The sequence below is a fragment of the Chrysochloris asiatica genome, unplaced genomic scaffold (genome assembly GCF_000296735.1).
Source record: "Chrysochloris asiatica unplaced genomic scaffold, ChrAsi1.0 scaffold00080, whole genome shotgun sequence".
In the NCBI taxonomy this organism is placed as follows: Eukaryota; Metazoa; Chordata; class Mammalia; order Afrosoricida; family Chrysochloridae; genus Chrysochloris; species Chrysochloris asiatica.
Window position 1 is genome coordinate 931,687 of NW_006408598.1, and position 16,242 is coordinate 947,928.

Below are 16,242 nucleotides of genomic sequence, written 5' to 3' on the forward strand. Positions count from 1 at the left end.
TTCATACTCTTAGGTGAAAAATACTTAATAAATATGACTCAAAAGCCAGAAACTATAAAGGATAAAAACTATACATTTGATTATGAATGAATTAAATATAAACAAAAATACTTATAAGCCATATGATAAAGAATTAACATCTCTAGAAAGCAAGTTCTTACAAGTCACCTAGTGTAAGAAAGAGTTTGCAAAATTTAAAATAAAGGTCAAGGTACAGGCAATTTACAAACTAATAAAATACCAATAGCCAAAAGACACTGTGGTGTCTTAAATTTACTTGATAAGGCTTTTCTATCCAAGTCTTCTTAATTCCTACAAAGTGATTGGGTGGGACCATGCAAATAAGGTATACAGGACTCTAATGCTGGGATTGGTTAGTTTTGTCCTCCAGCTACATTTAAAAGGAGTCATCTTGGAAGCAGAGAAGGAAGATCCCAGGACCATCAAGGAAGCACAGAAGTGATCAATAAGATCCCTACCTAGAGAAACAGCGATGGCAGAAGCAACAGCAGAGGTGATGGCTTAGTGGGTGGCACAGAGAGAGAGCAGCTTCAGGCTTTAGGTCCATGGACTAAGTAAAGATGAGTACCTACAGCCAGAACTGGCATGCAGAATGTGCCTTTTGGGCATTCACAGACTGGCTACAAGAACTGTGTAATACTTGCCAGAACAGGGCAGGGGCCAAAGGGACCACATGGCTGAGAGGCTGAAGACAAGAGTGAGGTGTGCCTGCAGTATGCCTGACAAGAGGCTTTCTTGACTTGAGAATTGCTATATCCTGAGTTGGTTTTGATCCTTAATTTTACCCAGATGACTTCCCTAATAAACCCCATAATCGTGAGTACTGTTATGAGTTTTGTGTGGCCACTGCAATGGATTATCAAACCCAGATGTGAAGCAGAATGTTGTGGGAGGAATGGCTGGTGCAAGAATAAGGTAAAAAGAAGGTTGTAGAGTAGAAGCATGTCTGACGTCCGTTGTTTAGGAATCTGCCTCGGGCTGATTTTGAGTTTGATTCTCTTTCCCCCTTGTGAAGCCAGGGGAAGTTAGACATGACTCCCACTTGGTTTTTGCAGACACCAACAGCTATTTGGTTGCACAGATATTTAAAAAAAAAATTTTAAAAAGCAAATAAAATTTAAAATGATATCCTACTTTCTGCCTATGAGATTGACAGTTTAAAATGACTGACAACTAGTGTTGTCAAAGAAAAGGTGAAAAAAACACTTTCATATAATAGCCTTGTTCAGTCTTGAAATGTAAATCAGAAATTAAAAATGAATACCACTTAATACATAAAACCCACTACCAAGAATTATCCCCATGGAGAAAAATCAACCAAATACACAAACTTATTTTATAAAGAATATCTATCAGTGCTGAACGATGAACACTAGAAATAAAAATATGCCTCAGTAGAAAATAACTTAAAAATAATCCATAGGAAATTTATATACAGGAATACTGTATAGCCATTTCAAAAGCCTATGTAAACATTAACATAGAAATGACACTGTGCAAAAAACATAGCAAAAGTCCATTTGTATAATACTGTGACAGTTATACTCGTATCTGCAAAGGCAAAGACCAAATATCCCTAATGGTTGCTCTGAGTGGTGGGACTGTTGTTCTTAAGTGCCATGAAGTCAGTTTCAACTCATAGTGACCATGTATAGGAGGGTTTCTGAGCAGTGGCTGGGGCGTTTATACCTCCCAACTTGTCATGGAATTCTAAGGACGATTTCCTTTATCCTTTGTATTTCCTGCGTGGTTTCTTCATATGTGTCACATTTATAATTCTTGCAAATCAATGGAGCAATTTTTATTTTGAGGAAGATAAAAATGAAAGAATAAGAAATTGTAAATCAGGAGATCAGAAACCAACAGTACTATAAAGCTACCTACCAAAGCATTTTCTGCAATGTCTACTTTGAATAACTTTCCAACAGTTTCCTGCAATGAAATAATGAAATCTGATCAGATGAGGAACCAAAGAACAGTAAAAAAATTCTTTAGAATGAACAATTTTTGCTACTGCTAAGAGAAGGTCATAATTATGCATTCATTTGCTGCTTTGTAAGAATATTTTTTTACACACCACCAATATGGTACAAAAATAACATTAACACATGAAGTTACACAGATATAAAGGACCCAGAACGGTTTTCTAGCTTTCTGTTATTCAGAGTAGTATAACACTTAACAAATGCAGAGTCTTGAAATTGTTTTATCTTCCTTCTGCTTCACCTATTCTCTCTCCTTTCCAATGTTGTTGTTGTTGTTAAGTGTCGCAGAATAGGTTCTAACTCATAACGACCCTGTGTACGATGTCTGAGGAGCAGATGGTAAACTTGAACTGCCAATGCAGTTCAAACTAACCTTGCAGTCCAGAGCATTAACCCACAGTGCCACACCAGGACTCATTCTTTCCATTAAGAAATGGCAAAACGATTAACACTGCACACCATGCTGTCTTTTCTCCAGAATCCTGCTCCTTCAACTGTCTTTAATCTCTTTCTTCTGCACTATTTTCCTCACTTTACAACAAGCATAGGAATTACAATTGTGAAAATTCTCCTCACCTCTAGCCATCTTTAACCATCTCTAGCTGTCTGCTTGTACTCCACACTGCATTTCTCATTGCACTGTACCACAAGGTCAGTTGGAACCACAAGGTAGGTGATTCAAACTCACCAGCTGCTCCTTGGAAACCCTACAGAGTCGTTATGAGTTGGAACTCACTCGACGGCACTTAACAAAAACAACATCCTAACATACAACCTTACCAATACCTGGCCTACAATAACTACCTGACGGCAACTGCTTCGCAGGTAAATATTTAACAGCAGGATCTAAATAAGCAAAAAGTAAGGAGGTGGCAAAATGGCCGACTAGGCAGAAGCCAAAGGAAGCAGATGCAGATGATAATCCTGGAACTCTGAATTTCAAATGGAGGGACAGAGAAGTAGACTGAATGCTTACTAGGAGAGAGCTCAGCAGAGGGGGCTAAAAAAGTAGAAACTGGTGACCTATGCCTGCTGACCAGACAGACACAGTCATCTTGAGATTTTGTGAGTGGCTTCAAAGACAGGAAAACATACAGACACGGCAGAAACATACCTGTGGCTCAGAGACAAAGGTGTGATTTTTTTTTTTTTTTTCCCTTGTTGCCCACACCGGCCTCTGACCCATGTACTCCTCGCCCCCCAAGATAAGTCCCTGAACTCCCCGTGGTCAGAGCTGCATGGAGGTGAGCACCACCAGTGGTTGTGGGCCCCATTAAAGGAGGGGGAACTATTTGCAGTGACCCCGTTTGGGCAAGCCCTGCTCTGAATCTGCAGAGCTGATCTTGGCCAGTCCAGGAGTAGCTCTCATTAGGAGAAGTAACTGAACAGATACACTGAAGGAAAAAAGAGAGGGACGGAGATCTGTGCTGAATGGTCAACCGCAATGTTGTCATCTTGAACTTCTGGGGGTATCTTTGAAGGCAAGAAGGCAGAAGTGCCACCAAGGTGTATTGCTTAATGCTGGAGAGAAAGTGGCAAAATTTTAAAATTTTTGTTTTGTGTTCCTATATCCCATATTATCCTGGTGACCAGAGGTGTGGCTGGCCCCCACCTGTATACATTTCCAGGGAAGCTCTTGCTTTATGGCTGATGAAATCACATCAAAGTGTGTAGAGAGCTAGCACAATTAACTATGGCCCCTGGAATCAGGTATGGCCTCGTCCAGACCTGTAGAGCTGGTTCTGGTCAGTCCTGGACTACAGGGACCTCTCAGCCTGTTTTACAGGGACCTCAGCTCCCTGCTGTAATTTAAACATCAGACTGCAAGGTCGCTGGTTCAAACCCAACAGCAGTCCTAGGAAACCCTATACAGGATCGCTATGAATTGGAACCAACTGGACAACACTTACCAACAATAACAAGACTCCTGGAAGAAAAACCTAGTGATCTGTTCCTGCAAAGACTATGCCCTAGAAAGTCCTATCAGCGCAGTGGTTACTAATCGGTCTGCAAACTGCAGGCGAGCAGTTCGAAGCTACCAGCTGGTTCCACGGGAGAAAGATGAGGCTTTCTGCTCCAGTGAAGATTGACAGCCTCGGAAACCCTGTGCTGGGTTGCTATGAGTCAGAATCCACTCCACGGCACATAACAACAACTCTGTAACATGGGGTTCCTATGAGTCTGAACCTGACTCAACAGCACCTAACAATAACAATATATTTAATTATTCAGAAAGATTTCTAATCAACCAATGAAATTAGTATTTTCCTTACCAAAAAAAAAAAAAAAATTAATCACATTTTTTGTTAATTTTTAATTAATGCCAAACAGGTTTTACTGTGAATTATCAAAAAAACTTTTTTAACAAAGTGGGAATAAACAGAAACTCATCTTACATAGGCTTTAAAAAAGTAGTAGGAACACTATATGAGATTGAGTAAAGAAGTACTGCTATAAAATCAAACATTTTTAAACAAAAATATCAAATATGAAGCTATTGATTCTCGTTATATCCTCCATGCAGGCCAATGCATTTCTGGAGGAGCTTGCATGTCTTTAACCCTTCCATGAAGAATTCTCGGAGATTTGTTGTTGTTAAGTGCCCTCAAGTAGGTTCCAACTCATAGCAACCCAGTATAGAGTTTCCAGAATGTTGTTTATTGGTCCAGTGGTGAGGATTTTGTTTTCTTTACATTGTGATATAATCCATACTGAAGCCAGTGCTCTTTGATCTTCATCAGTAAATGTTTTAAGTCCTCTTCACTTTCAGCAAGCAAGGTTGTGTCATCTGCATACCAAAGGTTGTTAATGAGTCGTCCTCCAATCCTGATGCCATGTTTTTCTTCAAAGAACCCAGCTTCTCGGATTATTTGCTCAGCATACAGGTTGAATAAGTATGGTGAAAGAATACAACCTTGTCGCACACCTTTCCCAATTTTAAACCATTCAGTGTTTCAATGTTCTGTTTGAACAACTGCCTCTTGGTCCATGTACAGATTCCTCATGAGCACAATTAAGTGTTCTGGAATACTCATACTTTGCAATGTTGTCCATAGCTTCTCATGATCCACACAATCAAAAGTCTTTGTGCAGTCAATAAAGCTCAGGTAAACATCTTTCTGATATTCTCTGCTTTCAACCAAGATCCATCGGACATCAGCAATAATATCGCTCGTTCCATGGCCTCTTCTGAATCCAGCTGGAACCTCTGGAAATTCTCTGTCAAAGTATGATTGCAGCTGTTTCTGTATTACCGTTAGTAAAACTTTATTCGCATGGGATATCAAAGAGGCCAGGATGGCCAAGCTTCGTCTCTCATACTTTGGACATATTATCAGGAGGGACAAGTTGCTGGAGAAGGATATCATGTTTGGTAGGGTGGAGAGTCAGAGAAAAAGGGGAAGACCCCAACGAGATGGACTGGCCAAGTGGCAGCATCAACGGACTCAAGCGTGGAAACAGTAGTGAGGTTGGCCCAGGATCGGGCAGTGTTTCCTTCTGTTGTGCATAAGGTCGCTATGAGTCAGTCGGTACCGACTCGATGGCACCTAACAACAACACCATAGGGCTTCCATGAAGCAGCTGGTGGGTCTGAATTGCAGACCTGATCCTACAGCACCACACCAGGAGTTCCTTTTAGATTCACACCAAGTCAAAATAACAAATTTAAGTTCCTTGTAAGATTCCTCAGTGCAACTTTCCTGGCCTTTTTTCACCAACACAGTTTTCAGTTCTCGATTTTCTTAAAAATTCTTCATAAGTTTGTGTTCATCCTGTGACTTTCAAGAAAATCTACCAGGATTTATCACTGTTGTTACATGCAACATACCAGGACTCCCTATCAGAATTATCACTGGGCAATTCTGAGAAACAGTTACCATAACCTTCTGAACACACCTTTCTGCTTTGTGTCTAACTGGCCAGGAGATCCTCTTGGAGGACACCATTTTTTATTGGACCTTGCTCTCTGGATCTATCAGTAAATTCAAATCTCATTCCTGATTATAATTGGTTCCATAAAATTGTCCTCATTTGCTTTGATCTTGCTAAAAAATCAATGGAAAGAGCAACTCTCAGTTAGCGGATATTGACCCAAAAGCTTGCTAAGGGCAAGACATTTACTTAAAATGGAAATGTTGCAGCATGTGAGAGTCCAATGTCAGTTTTTGCATCAGTGGAAATTCTACAGTCTTCTTCCACCAGTTTCTGGACTTCAGCCACAGGTTGCTGGTCTTTCTGACAGTGATAGTTAAAAGTTTAGTGACAACTTGGCTAAGCCAGAATTCTCAGTGTCTTAACAGTTAAGATGTAGTTATCACCTCCATGGTGATATTTAATACGCCGTCATCCTCGCCCTCCATGATGTGGTCAGCGCTCATGTGATGTAATTATATCACATGTTGTAAATCTTCACTTCTATGATGTTAATGAGGCCAGATGCAATCTACAGGATTAGCATGTATCTTGAGTTCATTCTTTTTTAAGATGTTGTTGTTGTTTAGTGCTGTCAAGTTGGTTCGGACCCATAGCGACCCTGTATAGGGTTTCCAAGGAGAGGCATGTGAACTTGAACCTCTGACCTTGTGGTTCAAACCAACTTTGCAGTCTAGCACATTAAGATATGAGATTAAATAAGCAAGAAGAGCTCAGAGGGACCTACTACCAGCAAGAAAGGAGAGTCAGAGTGGAATGAGTCCTTTGAATCTGGGGTCCATGCAGTGAAGCTCCCAGATCCAAGGAAAGACTGATGCCAAGACACATGGAGATCCCCAATGAATGCTGAGCCTAAGATGCTGAAAGGAGAGAAGGACTTTTCTCCTGAGCCAGCGCTCTGAATCCAGACGTTGAGCCTCCTAAACTGCGGGTGAATAATACATTTCTGATAGTTAAAATCACCTACACCTGGGGTATTTCTCTTATAGCAGCACCAGATAGCTAAGACACCAGCCTTCCTTCAAACATCTGACCCATCTAAAAACACATTTTATGTGAAGCAGCATTCCCATAAACTTGTTGCAAAGTTTCAATGATTTGGGAAGATGTCCTCTTGAGTTTTGTTAAAATTTTGGTATTAGCTCTGACCTTTATTTTTTTCCCAGGGAACAAAAAGCATTCTTTTTTTTAAGGGGGAAAACAACCTATTGAAACTAAGACAAATGCATCACTGAAATAACTTGTCTGCAGCCATCCAATGATTTAGTGACATGTTTAAACACATTTTGTTTGGAATAAAACCATGCATATATGAACTGGAACCCTAGTAGCAATACTTTTTGACTTACCTTTGTATAGTGACTTCGGGGAGTGGGCACTGTAAAAAAAAATACTTAGTCTTGAGACAGAAAGACAAAAACAACCACTGGTTTGTAACTTAAAAAACAAAACAAGTTAGCAATTATAACATAATGAAAATCTAAATATGATACAAATGGAATTGATTAAAAAATAAGTCTTTCTTTACAATAAGCCAATTTTATTCTTCAATGTAAAATTATGTCATTGAATAATGTACCTTATTCAAATGTTGTGCTATGTAACCTCTTCCACAACCGACATCCAAAGCAAGGGGGAAATCTCTAAAACAAAAAGAAATGTTATGCTTTGTCATAACAGTATCAACAATATAGAATACACACGATTTACATGTCATACATAATTAAGAACACATTTTACTTAAATAAAACTTTTTAGTGAGGCTCATTAACATCATAGGTGCCATAGGATAAGCACTTGACCTGCAGGTTGGTTTGAACCACAAGGTCAGTGATTCAAATTCACCAGCCGCTCCTCAAAAACCTTATATGTTGTTGTTAAGTGACGTTGAGTCAACTCCGACCCATAGCTATCCTGTACAGGGCTTCCGAGAAGCAGCTAGTGAGCTTGAACCATCGACTTTGCAGTTTGGAGCACTAACCTACAGCGCCACACCAGAACTCCCTATATAGGGTCACTATGAGTCAGAACCAACTCAACGACACTTAACAACAAAGTAAAGATTTACAACACATGATAATAATTACATCAGATCAAGGTCAATTAGATCAGATCACATCATGGGGGTGGTTGTGATGATGCCATATTAGATTTCATCACTGAGGTGATTATTGTGTCTTAATTGCTAAAACACTGAGAATTCGGGCATAGTTGTCACAAAGGTCACAAAACCTTAACAGCTTTCATCCGCCTGTTTAACAAGCTGTATCTACAAGACAGCATAATGCATGAAGCAAGTCTGTCTGCCACGTTATTCACTGGACCTAATAATAAGGAGATCTGGTAGCGGAGTGGTTATGAATCGGGCTGCGAACCTTAAGGTCAGCAGTTCGAAACTACCAGCTGTTCCGCAGGAGAAAGATGAGGCTTTCTGCTCCCATAAAGATTTACAGCCTCGGAAACCCTGCTCAGGGTCACTATGAGTCAGAACCTACTCCATGGCACATAATCACCACCACCACCAATAACGAACTGGCTTCCATGATATGGTTTTGAAGAACAGCTTCTATGGAGATTTAAAAAATTTTATAATACGTCCAGATAAAGAATAAAAAGAATATGAGGGTAAGCGAAAAAAGTATTGCTACTAGGGTTCTAATTCATACATGCACAGGTTTATTACAAATAAAACATGTTTAAACATGTATCTGTGATAAGTGAAGAGCTGCACATTAAGTTCTCTCAATAATACACCTGTCTTAGTCTTATTAGGGTGCCTTCAAATAAAAAGGTTCAATTAAAACAGTGGCTTCCAAGGGGATGTGCTGGGTCAGTTAAATTAAAGGCAGAGAAGTCATCTCACAAGGTTATAGATATTGTTTTTTAGGACTCCCAAAAGGTAATCTTGACCGATATTCTCAAAGGACACAGGATGATGAAGGAGCTTATTGGGAAGCAGTTTTAAGAAAATTGAAAAGTGCACTGGTGAGAAAAAGGTCAAGAAAGTTGCACTGAGGAATTTTTTCCATAAAAACAATGTACCTACTTGTTCTTCAAGGGTAGCAAGGGCTGTCCTAAGAAAATTCCACTGGGAACCCTTTCCTCATCCATTCTACAACCCTGATCTTGTCCCTCCAGACTTCCTTTTGCCCCTCAAAATGAAAGAACATTTAAGAAGAATTTGATTTGAGCCCCTTGAAAATATCAAAAGTGCCATTTTGACAAGGTATATACTGACGAGCGGAGTCCTGGTGTGGTGCTGCGGGATAATGTACCAGACTGCAAAGTCGGTTTGATCCACAAGGTCAGAGATTCAAGCTCACCAGCTGCTCCTCAGAAATCCGGTATCGGGTCACTATGGGTTAGAACCAACTCAATAGCACTTAATAACAACAACGAATATTGGAGAGTACAGAATTCTTCAAAGAAGTGTTAAATAGATGGAAACACTGCCTTCAGAAATGTATAAACCTAAATGGGGGATATATGGAGAAACAAGAGATTCACATTTTGATATTTTTGTTTAGTAAAGATTTCTATGATTTTCTAGTAATACTTATTGATTTACCCTTGCATAAATTAACATGAACATAATGAATATACTTATCAGAGATTTAGTAAATATCTCTATTTTTAAAATTTACTGATATGTCATAGCACTTAAAATATCACACTGTTGTTGAGTGCCATGGAGTCAAGTTCAATTCAAAGCAACCCTGTATAGGGTTTCTGAGGAGTGGCTGGTTGGTTTCAACTGCTTACCTTTGGACAGCAGTCCAGTGTTTATCCTATAGCACAATACCAGGATGTGCAATACCATTAACATTTAATATGTTAAACTAAAAAAACCTAAATAACAATTAATGTTTATTAAAAACATACCAGGTTCAGAACACTATGTTAAATGTTTAGAGTTAAGTTAGCCCAAGATCAGAGTTAGAAACTGAATCTAATCCATGAATCCTGAACCAGAACTATTATCTCCTATGCTATCCTGTGTCTTCTAAGCATACTATGTAGTTGAGTCAGTCCTGACTTATAGCAACCCTGCATACGGTTTCGAAGGAGTAGCTGGTGGGCTTTAAATGCCAACTTTGTGGTTAGCAGTTCAGCGCTGATACCATATTAAATAAGCACAAATGTTTAATCATAGGTCATTCAGTAAAGAAAAATTTGTGACAAGAAAACTTAAAAAGCCCCTTTTCAATTTCTGTTACATATCAGAAAAATACAGACCACTACTACAGAGTTTGAGAACACCACTGATGAGAGGTTTTTAACTTTATTTTCCTAGCATCTTATATCTTATGAGTACAGGCACAATATGGCACAATTATGAAGTATGGTATTAGAAAGACATGACTTAGAATTCTAGGCCTGAAATTGATTGGCTTTGTAACCATAAGCAAGTGATTACATTTTGATAGATCTTAGTTTCCCATCCATCAAGTAGAAATATTACTGCCTCCCACAGACTTGGTGGAAGAATTATATACAACGCTGCTTGCAAAAGGAGGTCTGGTGGCACAACATTAAAATACTCAACTGCTAACTGAAATGTCAGTGGTTCAAACTCCCAGCAACTCCACAGGAGAAAAGACCTGATGATCTGTTCCCGTAAATATTACAGCCGAGGAAACGCTATGGGGCAGTTATGCTGTCCTATAGGAATGCTATGAGTTGGAATCAACTTGACAGTACACAGCAACGTCTATATAACATTTAGCACACAAATGCTCAACAAAAGTTATCAGTTTATTACTAGTGAGCATCTGAATACATGAATTAAGACATTTTATAATCTTTGTTGCTGTTGTTGTTAAGTGCTGTTGAGCCAATTCTGACCCATAGTGACCATGTATAGGGTTTCCGAGGAGCAGCTGGTGAGCTTGAACCGCCAACCTTGCAGTTCAAACCAACTTTGCAGCCCAATGCATTAACCCGTAGTGCCACACCAGGAGTCAGTTGAAAAAAAAAAGATTAATAAAAGACTACTTCTTCTAATAATAGAACACACTGTGGGATAAGCATTGGACTGCTATCCACAAGGCCACTGGTTCAAACTCATCAGCTGCTCCACAGGAGAAAGATGAGGATGTCTGCTCCAGTAGAATTGAGGTCTCAGAAACCCTGTACCGGGTCACTATAAATTAAAACCAACTCCATGGCAGTGGGATAAGAACACAGTAATCAGTATTTGTAATAATTCAACTCCAAGAGTTAATGTTGGTTTAATGGAGTCCTGGTGTGGCACCACAGGATAAGCACTCAACCTCAAGCTCAGTTCTGCAAGGTCAGTGGTTCAAACTCACCAGCGGGTCTTTGGAAACCCTGTATAGGATTTCTGTGAGTCAGAACTGACTTGCTGGCAATTAACACCAACAACAATGACATTTGTTTAAGGCACGGTTTTAGCCATAATCACAGGTGTCTGCATACACCCCTGTCCTGGTGTGGCGCTGCAGCATAATGCTCTGGATTGCAAAGTCACTTGGAACTGCATGGTCATCAGTTCAAAGTCACCTATCACTCCTCAGAAACCCTATATGGGGTCGCTGTGAGGCAGAACCGACTTGAAGGCACTTAACAGCAACAACAATGAAATAAAAACATGGCAAAATCAAACAGAGTTGCAATATTAACTTTACATTAAAAAAAATTTAAGACTGTAATTCAGGCATAAGGAAGTACTACGATGTTAAGAATTAGCTGTTTTCAGATCTATAAAATAATGGAACTAATGATACAGATAAAATGGAGTAATTATTTGAATCATTGAAGTATTTTTTTTGTCTTATAAAATTAATAGATCCTAATACCTGGCACTGTAGCATAATGCACTGGACCACAAGGCCAATGGTTCAAATTCACCAGCTCCTCCTCAGAAATGCAATGAGTTGGGACCGACTCAATAGCACTTAACATCAACAATACTCTTTTAAACATTATGTCTGTAAAATATGATGGAAAGATTCATGACTTTACAAAATTCCTTTTGTTATACACAAATTCAATAAATTCATCTTATCTTGTTCTAATTTAAAGGATTGTCTTTTAGCCAAAAGAGCACAAAAACAGTGCTTTGCTAACATCACAGACCAACTCTACTGCAAAGCCATTATGTGACTGGTTCCACAAGGCATCTGCCATATGGGGGTTAACTCCAGTCTACAAAGCTTTCACTATGTCTAACATAGAGAAACGAATCCATCAATTTCAAGAACACTGGATGAAAGTGTTCTTGTGTTTAGTCTACCTTATAGAATCTTATTAACAATATTTATAATAAAATTAAACATCTCATATAAGCTGATTGGAAAGTAAGTCTTTCCTTTAAATGGTTAAGAGCCTCTATTGCTAGTTTTAGTTATATGTTTAATGCTAGGTTTGTAGGTTTATTGATGTTCTTAAGTGCTGTGGAATCCGTTTCAACCCTGTATAAGGTTTCTGAGGAGTGGCTGGTGGATTTGAAGAGCTTACCTTGTGGTTCAAGCCCACAGAGTGCCACACCAGGTCCCTAAATATTCACACCACCAGCTTTGTGCCGTATCAAGAGCATAAGATATTCATACTTGGACAGAAGCTATGAGTTGTGCCTGCATTCATTTGCATTTTAGGCAAATATGAAACAATATGTATTCTCTTAGATATGAAAACAAGAAGAGAGTAAGAGTTATCAGCACCACTTTTGGTAATAAATTCTTCCAGATTCTGCTTTCTGATATCAAGCTCTCCACATTTAATCTCTTGCGTCTCCATCAAAAGTTGATGGCATTTAACTAAGCAACCATCCATCACTTACCTAGCTATGTCATATACACGGTCTGCAATTCGACTTCCAACCTGAATAACAAGAGGTAATGATATACACATTTTAAGATGAGCAAATTTAAAAGAGAAGTAACAATGTTTTTTCAGTATTCCACTATGTTTTAATGGGTAGAGAAGTATTCACCTATATCTCTTTCACTATATTAAGTTTCTACTTCTGAATAGGATGATAAATAAATGAAAAGAACCAGGGAACTAAACTGATGCAAAATACTTTAGTAGTCAACTTAACTAAATCAAGACTAAACATTTTTAAAGAACATATATCTGTGTATATACATGTATATATGTTTTGGAGTGAGGTGGCTCCATCCAATAGGCACTGGACTGTGAACCCCAAGATCCATGGTTTGAGCCTGCACGGGGCTCCGTGGGAGGAAAATGAAGCTTTCCTCCTGCAAAGATTTAAAAAAGTCCAGGAAACCCTATCCAGGGTCACTAAGAGTTGGAATTGACATGAAGACACTTAACAACGATATATATATATTTAAAAACATTCAATAATATATAGTCTCAAAGATGAAAAGCAACAGGAACATGACAGTTCATAGATTTCAACATGAGAGAAATAAGTGAAAAAAAATTATATGGTTACCTGGGATTTGTTATAGATGAATGTATAAGTGACTAATAAAACACCTAAGAGATTCTACTATGAAATTTCAGAAAACATACTTACCTGCTTTATTATTATTATTAGAGATACAGCATAAGTCTTTTCCCATAAGTGTCTACTTGATACGTCATTCCTAAAATATTGTTAAGTGCTGTAGAGTTGGTTCTGACTCACAATAACCCTATATAGGGTTTCTGAGGAGCAGCTGGTGGGTTTGAACTGCTAACCCTGCAGTTAACAGTCCAGCACGTATAGTACAACGCTATACCAGGACTCCATTCTTAATATGAATACCTTTTATTATACGAAGAGCTCTCACACACCTTACCTATTTAATTCTAGTCCTGCACATTACCCAACCCTCAACCAACCTATATAGTCCAGGCACTTTATTTGGAGGATAACAGGGGTGAGGAACATATTCTTTTGAGTACAAGCTATTGCGGACCCTTCAGGAGCGAACGAGCAACCGGCAGAATCAATACAGGATATGCTCTGTGCCTTATGGATAAGACACAGAAAATGTTTTGATTGTTGACTTTCTAGTTTTATGATTGTTGTTGTTAAATGCCTTTGAGTCTGTTCCAACTCATAGTGACCCTGTATAGGATTTCCAAGGATTTGCTGGTGACCTTGAACCAATCGCTGACTTTCAGGTTCAAACAGAGCTTGCAGTCCAACGCACTAACCTACAATGAGTGCCATACCAGGACATTACTAATCAATGATTAGCGGTCTCACCTCCTCTTCTAAACTCTAAGGCTCTTTAAGAATACAATGTCAATCATCTGTTATCTCAGATCAGACCAGTGCTTGGACCAAGCTAGACCCAAAGTATTGTTATTGATGCCATCGAGTCAGTTCTGACCATAGCGCCACTGCATAGTGGCTGGTGGGTTTGAACCACTAACCTTCTGATTCAAACTGACCTTAGGGTCCAGCGCCACACCAGGACTCCCTAGCCAAAGTAGAGCAATAAACTTTTGTGTGTAGGCTTGAAAGAGCTCATTGCACCCGACTCCAGCTCTTCTCTGCTCTCATGAAACACTGAGGCCTGAGCTTGGCGTCGTATGTCCACAGAATAGAAACTCAGTCTCTACTCCTTTGGAAGCACCACCTGAACAGAGAGAATGTCTCTCAAACTAGGTCAGAGAAATCAGAGATCATCATTTCATTTTCCTATAATGGAATTCAGATCACATTCCTCCACTGCTTAAAACTACCAAACGTTCTTACAGTCCTCCAGCGCTGTGCTGCCTAGTGGAAATACAAATACACTGAGCGCAATATATAGTTTGAAAAGTATATTTTATTTAACGCAATATATCAGAAATATGATTATGTCATCATGGAACCAATAGAAAACATTGAGATTACTTACATACATTCTTTTTCACATCACTGAACCCACCTACAGCACATCTTGATTGGACTAAGCACAAATGTTCTATCATCGCTTGTAAGCAGCAACTACCACACTGGATGGTCAGGACAGAGAGTTAATAAAATCCATAAGCAATGTAGCGCTAACTGCAAGCTTGGCTAATCAAACCCACCAGCCTCTCTTTGGAAACCCTGCACGGGTCGCTATGAGTTGCAACCACTCAACAACACTTAACAAGAACAACCTTAAAAGGCCCTACTGACTCGGGCCTTCTCGATCTCTTCTGCCACTCAGTAGAGCTCTAAATTCCAGCTTCACTGAGAACTACAAGATTATTTTTTCCTAAGGGACTTTGCATTTGTCCCCCAGACGCGGTTTCAACCCACAGCGATCGTGTATAGGGTTTCCGAGGTGCAGCTGGTAAACTTGAACCACTGACTTTGGGGTACAAACCAAGGAGCTCTGGAATCGGGCTGCTAATATCACGGTCAGCAGTTCGAAATTACCAGCTATTCCGCGGGAGAAAGATGAAACTTCCTGCTACCGTTTACGATTTACAGCCTCGGAAACGCTATACAGGGTCGCTATGAGCCGGTACACACTTCATGGCATATAACAAAGTCTCACCAGGTCCCCAGCCCCAGTAGCCATCCCCCTGACCACTACAGTCACTCTCTTGTAACCTTTTATCTCTTTTTGAAAAAGTCCTGATTTTATTGGTTAACTAAAATTACCCTATTGGTTAATTTGTTTCTTGCCTACGATCTGTCTCAGTTTCTACCCTACAATACAAGCCCCAAGAGGACATCGATCTTGCTTTGCTCTGGTCACAGCTGTACCCCTAAGCGATATTTGCTGGGTGAATGAATGAATAAAATTCCATGAACATCCAAACCCAGTCCTCCCATGATTATAGTATAGGTCCAGCGAGGGAGGGCGGCTGCTCAAGGTCACGGAGCTCCCGGGCCCGAAACCTGGATTCGGCGCCGCCCTCCAACCATCTCCTGCGCCCTCACCTCTTCCTTCAGGTAGTCATACTGCATCCGCTCGGGCTGCTGAGCAGCCCAGTTCTTCTGTTTCCTCTTCAAATTCCTGTCGAAGATATTCAGGGCCCTAGGCGAGGCACCCTCCCGAGAGGAGACCCCAGAGGCGACCTCCATGCGGCTGAGGCACTCCGCGGGAACCCCTGCCTTCTGAATTCGTTGCCACAGACGCCGAGACACCCTGAATCGCAGCATCTTCAACAACTACGCCACTGGCCCGTGTGCTGCGGAAGCTCGCATGCGCCGCAGCTGCTTTTGCGCCTATCAGAGAGATTTTTCCGCAGGCGGAATAGGGAAGTACTTTGATCCAGCTCGCTTGCCGTTACGACCGAGAGTCACGCAGAGGATTGTGGGTGTGAATCCCACGTGAAATTCGGAATAGGCGTTGCGGATGCTGGTGGGTTATTGAGCGTGTAGACGGAATAACCA

General features: G+C 40.1%; 1 protein-coding gene across 1 annotated transcript in view; it reads right to left on the reverse strand.

Annotated features, from left to right (window-relative positions):
- NDUFAF5 (NADH dehydrogenase (ubiquinone) complex I, assembly factor 5) overlaps positions 1-16,008 on the reverse strand; it is a 67,746-nt gene extending 51,738 nt beyond the window's left edge. The window contains exons 1-4 of the mRNA XM_006865642.1: positions 15,787-16,008; positions 12,742-12,782; positions 7,519-7,582; positions 1,906-1,953 (exon numbers count right to left, since the gene is read on the reverse strand). Of these exons, the coding sequence (XP_006865704.1) occupies positions 1,906-1,953; positions 7,519-7,582; positions 12,742-12,782; positions 15,787-16,008 (375 nt within the window). The remainder of the gene's footprint in view (positions 1-1,905; positions 1,954-7,518; positions 7,583-12,741; positions 12,783-15,786) is intronic.
- Positions 16,009-16,242: the final 234 nt, after the last annotated feature.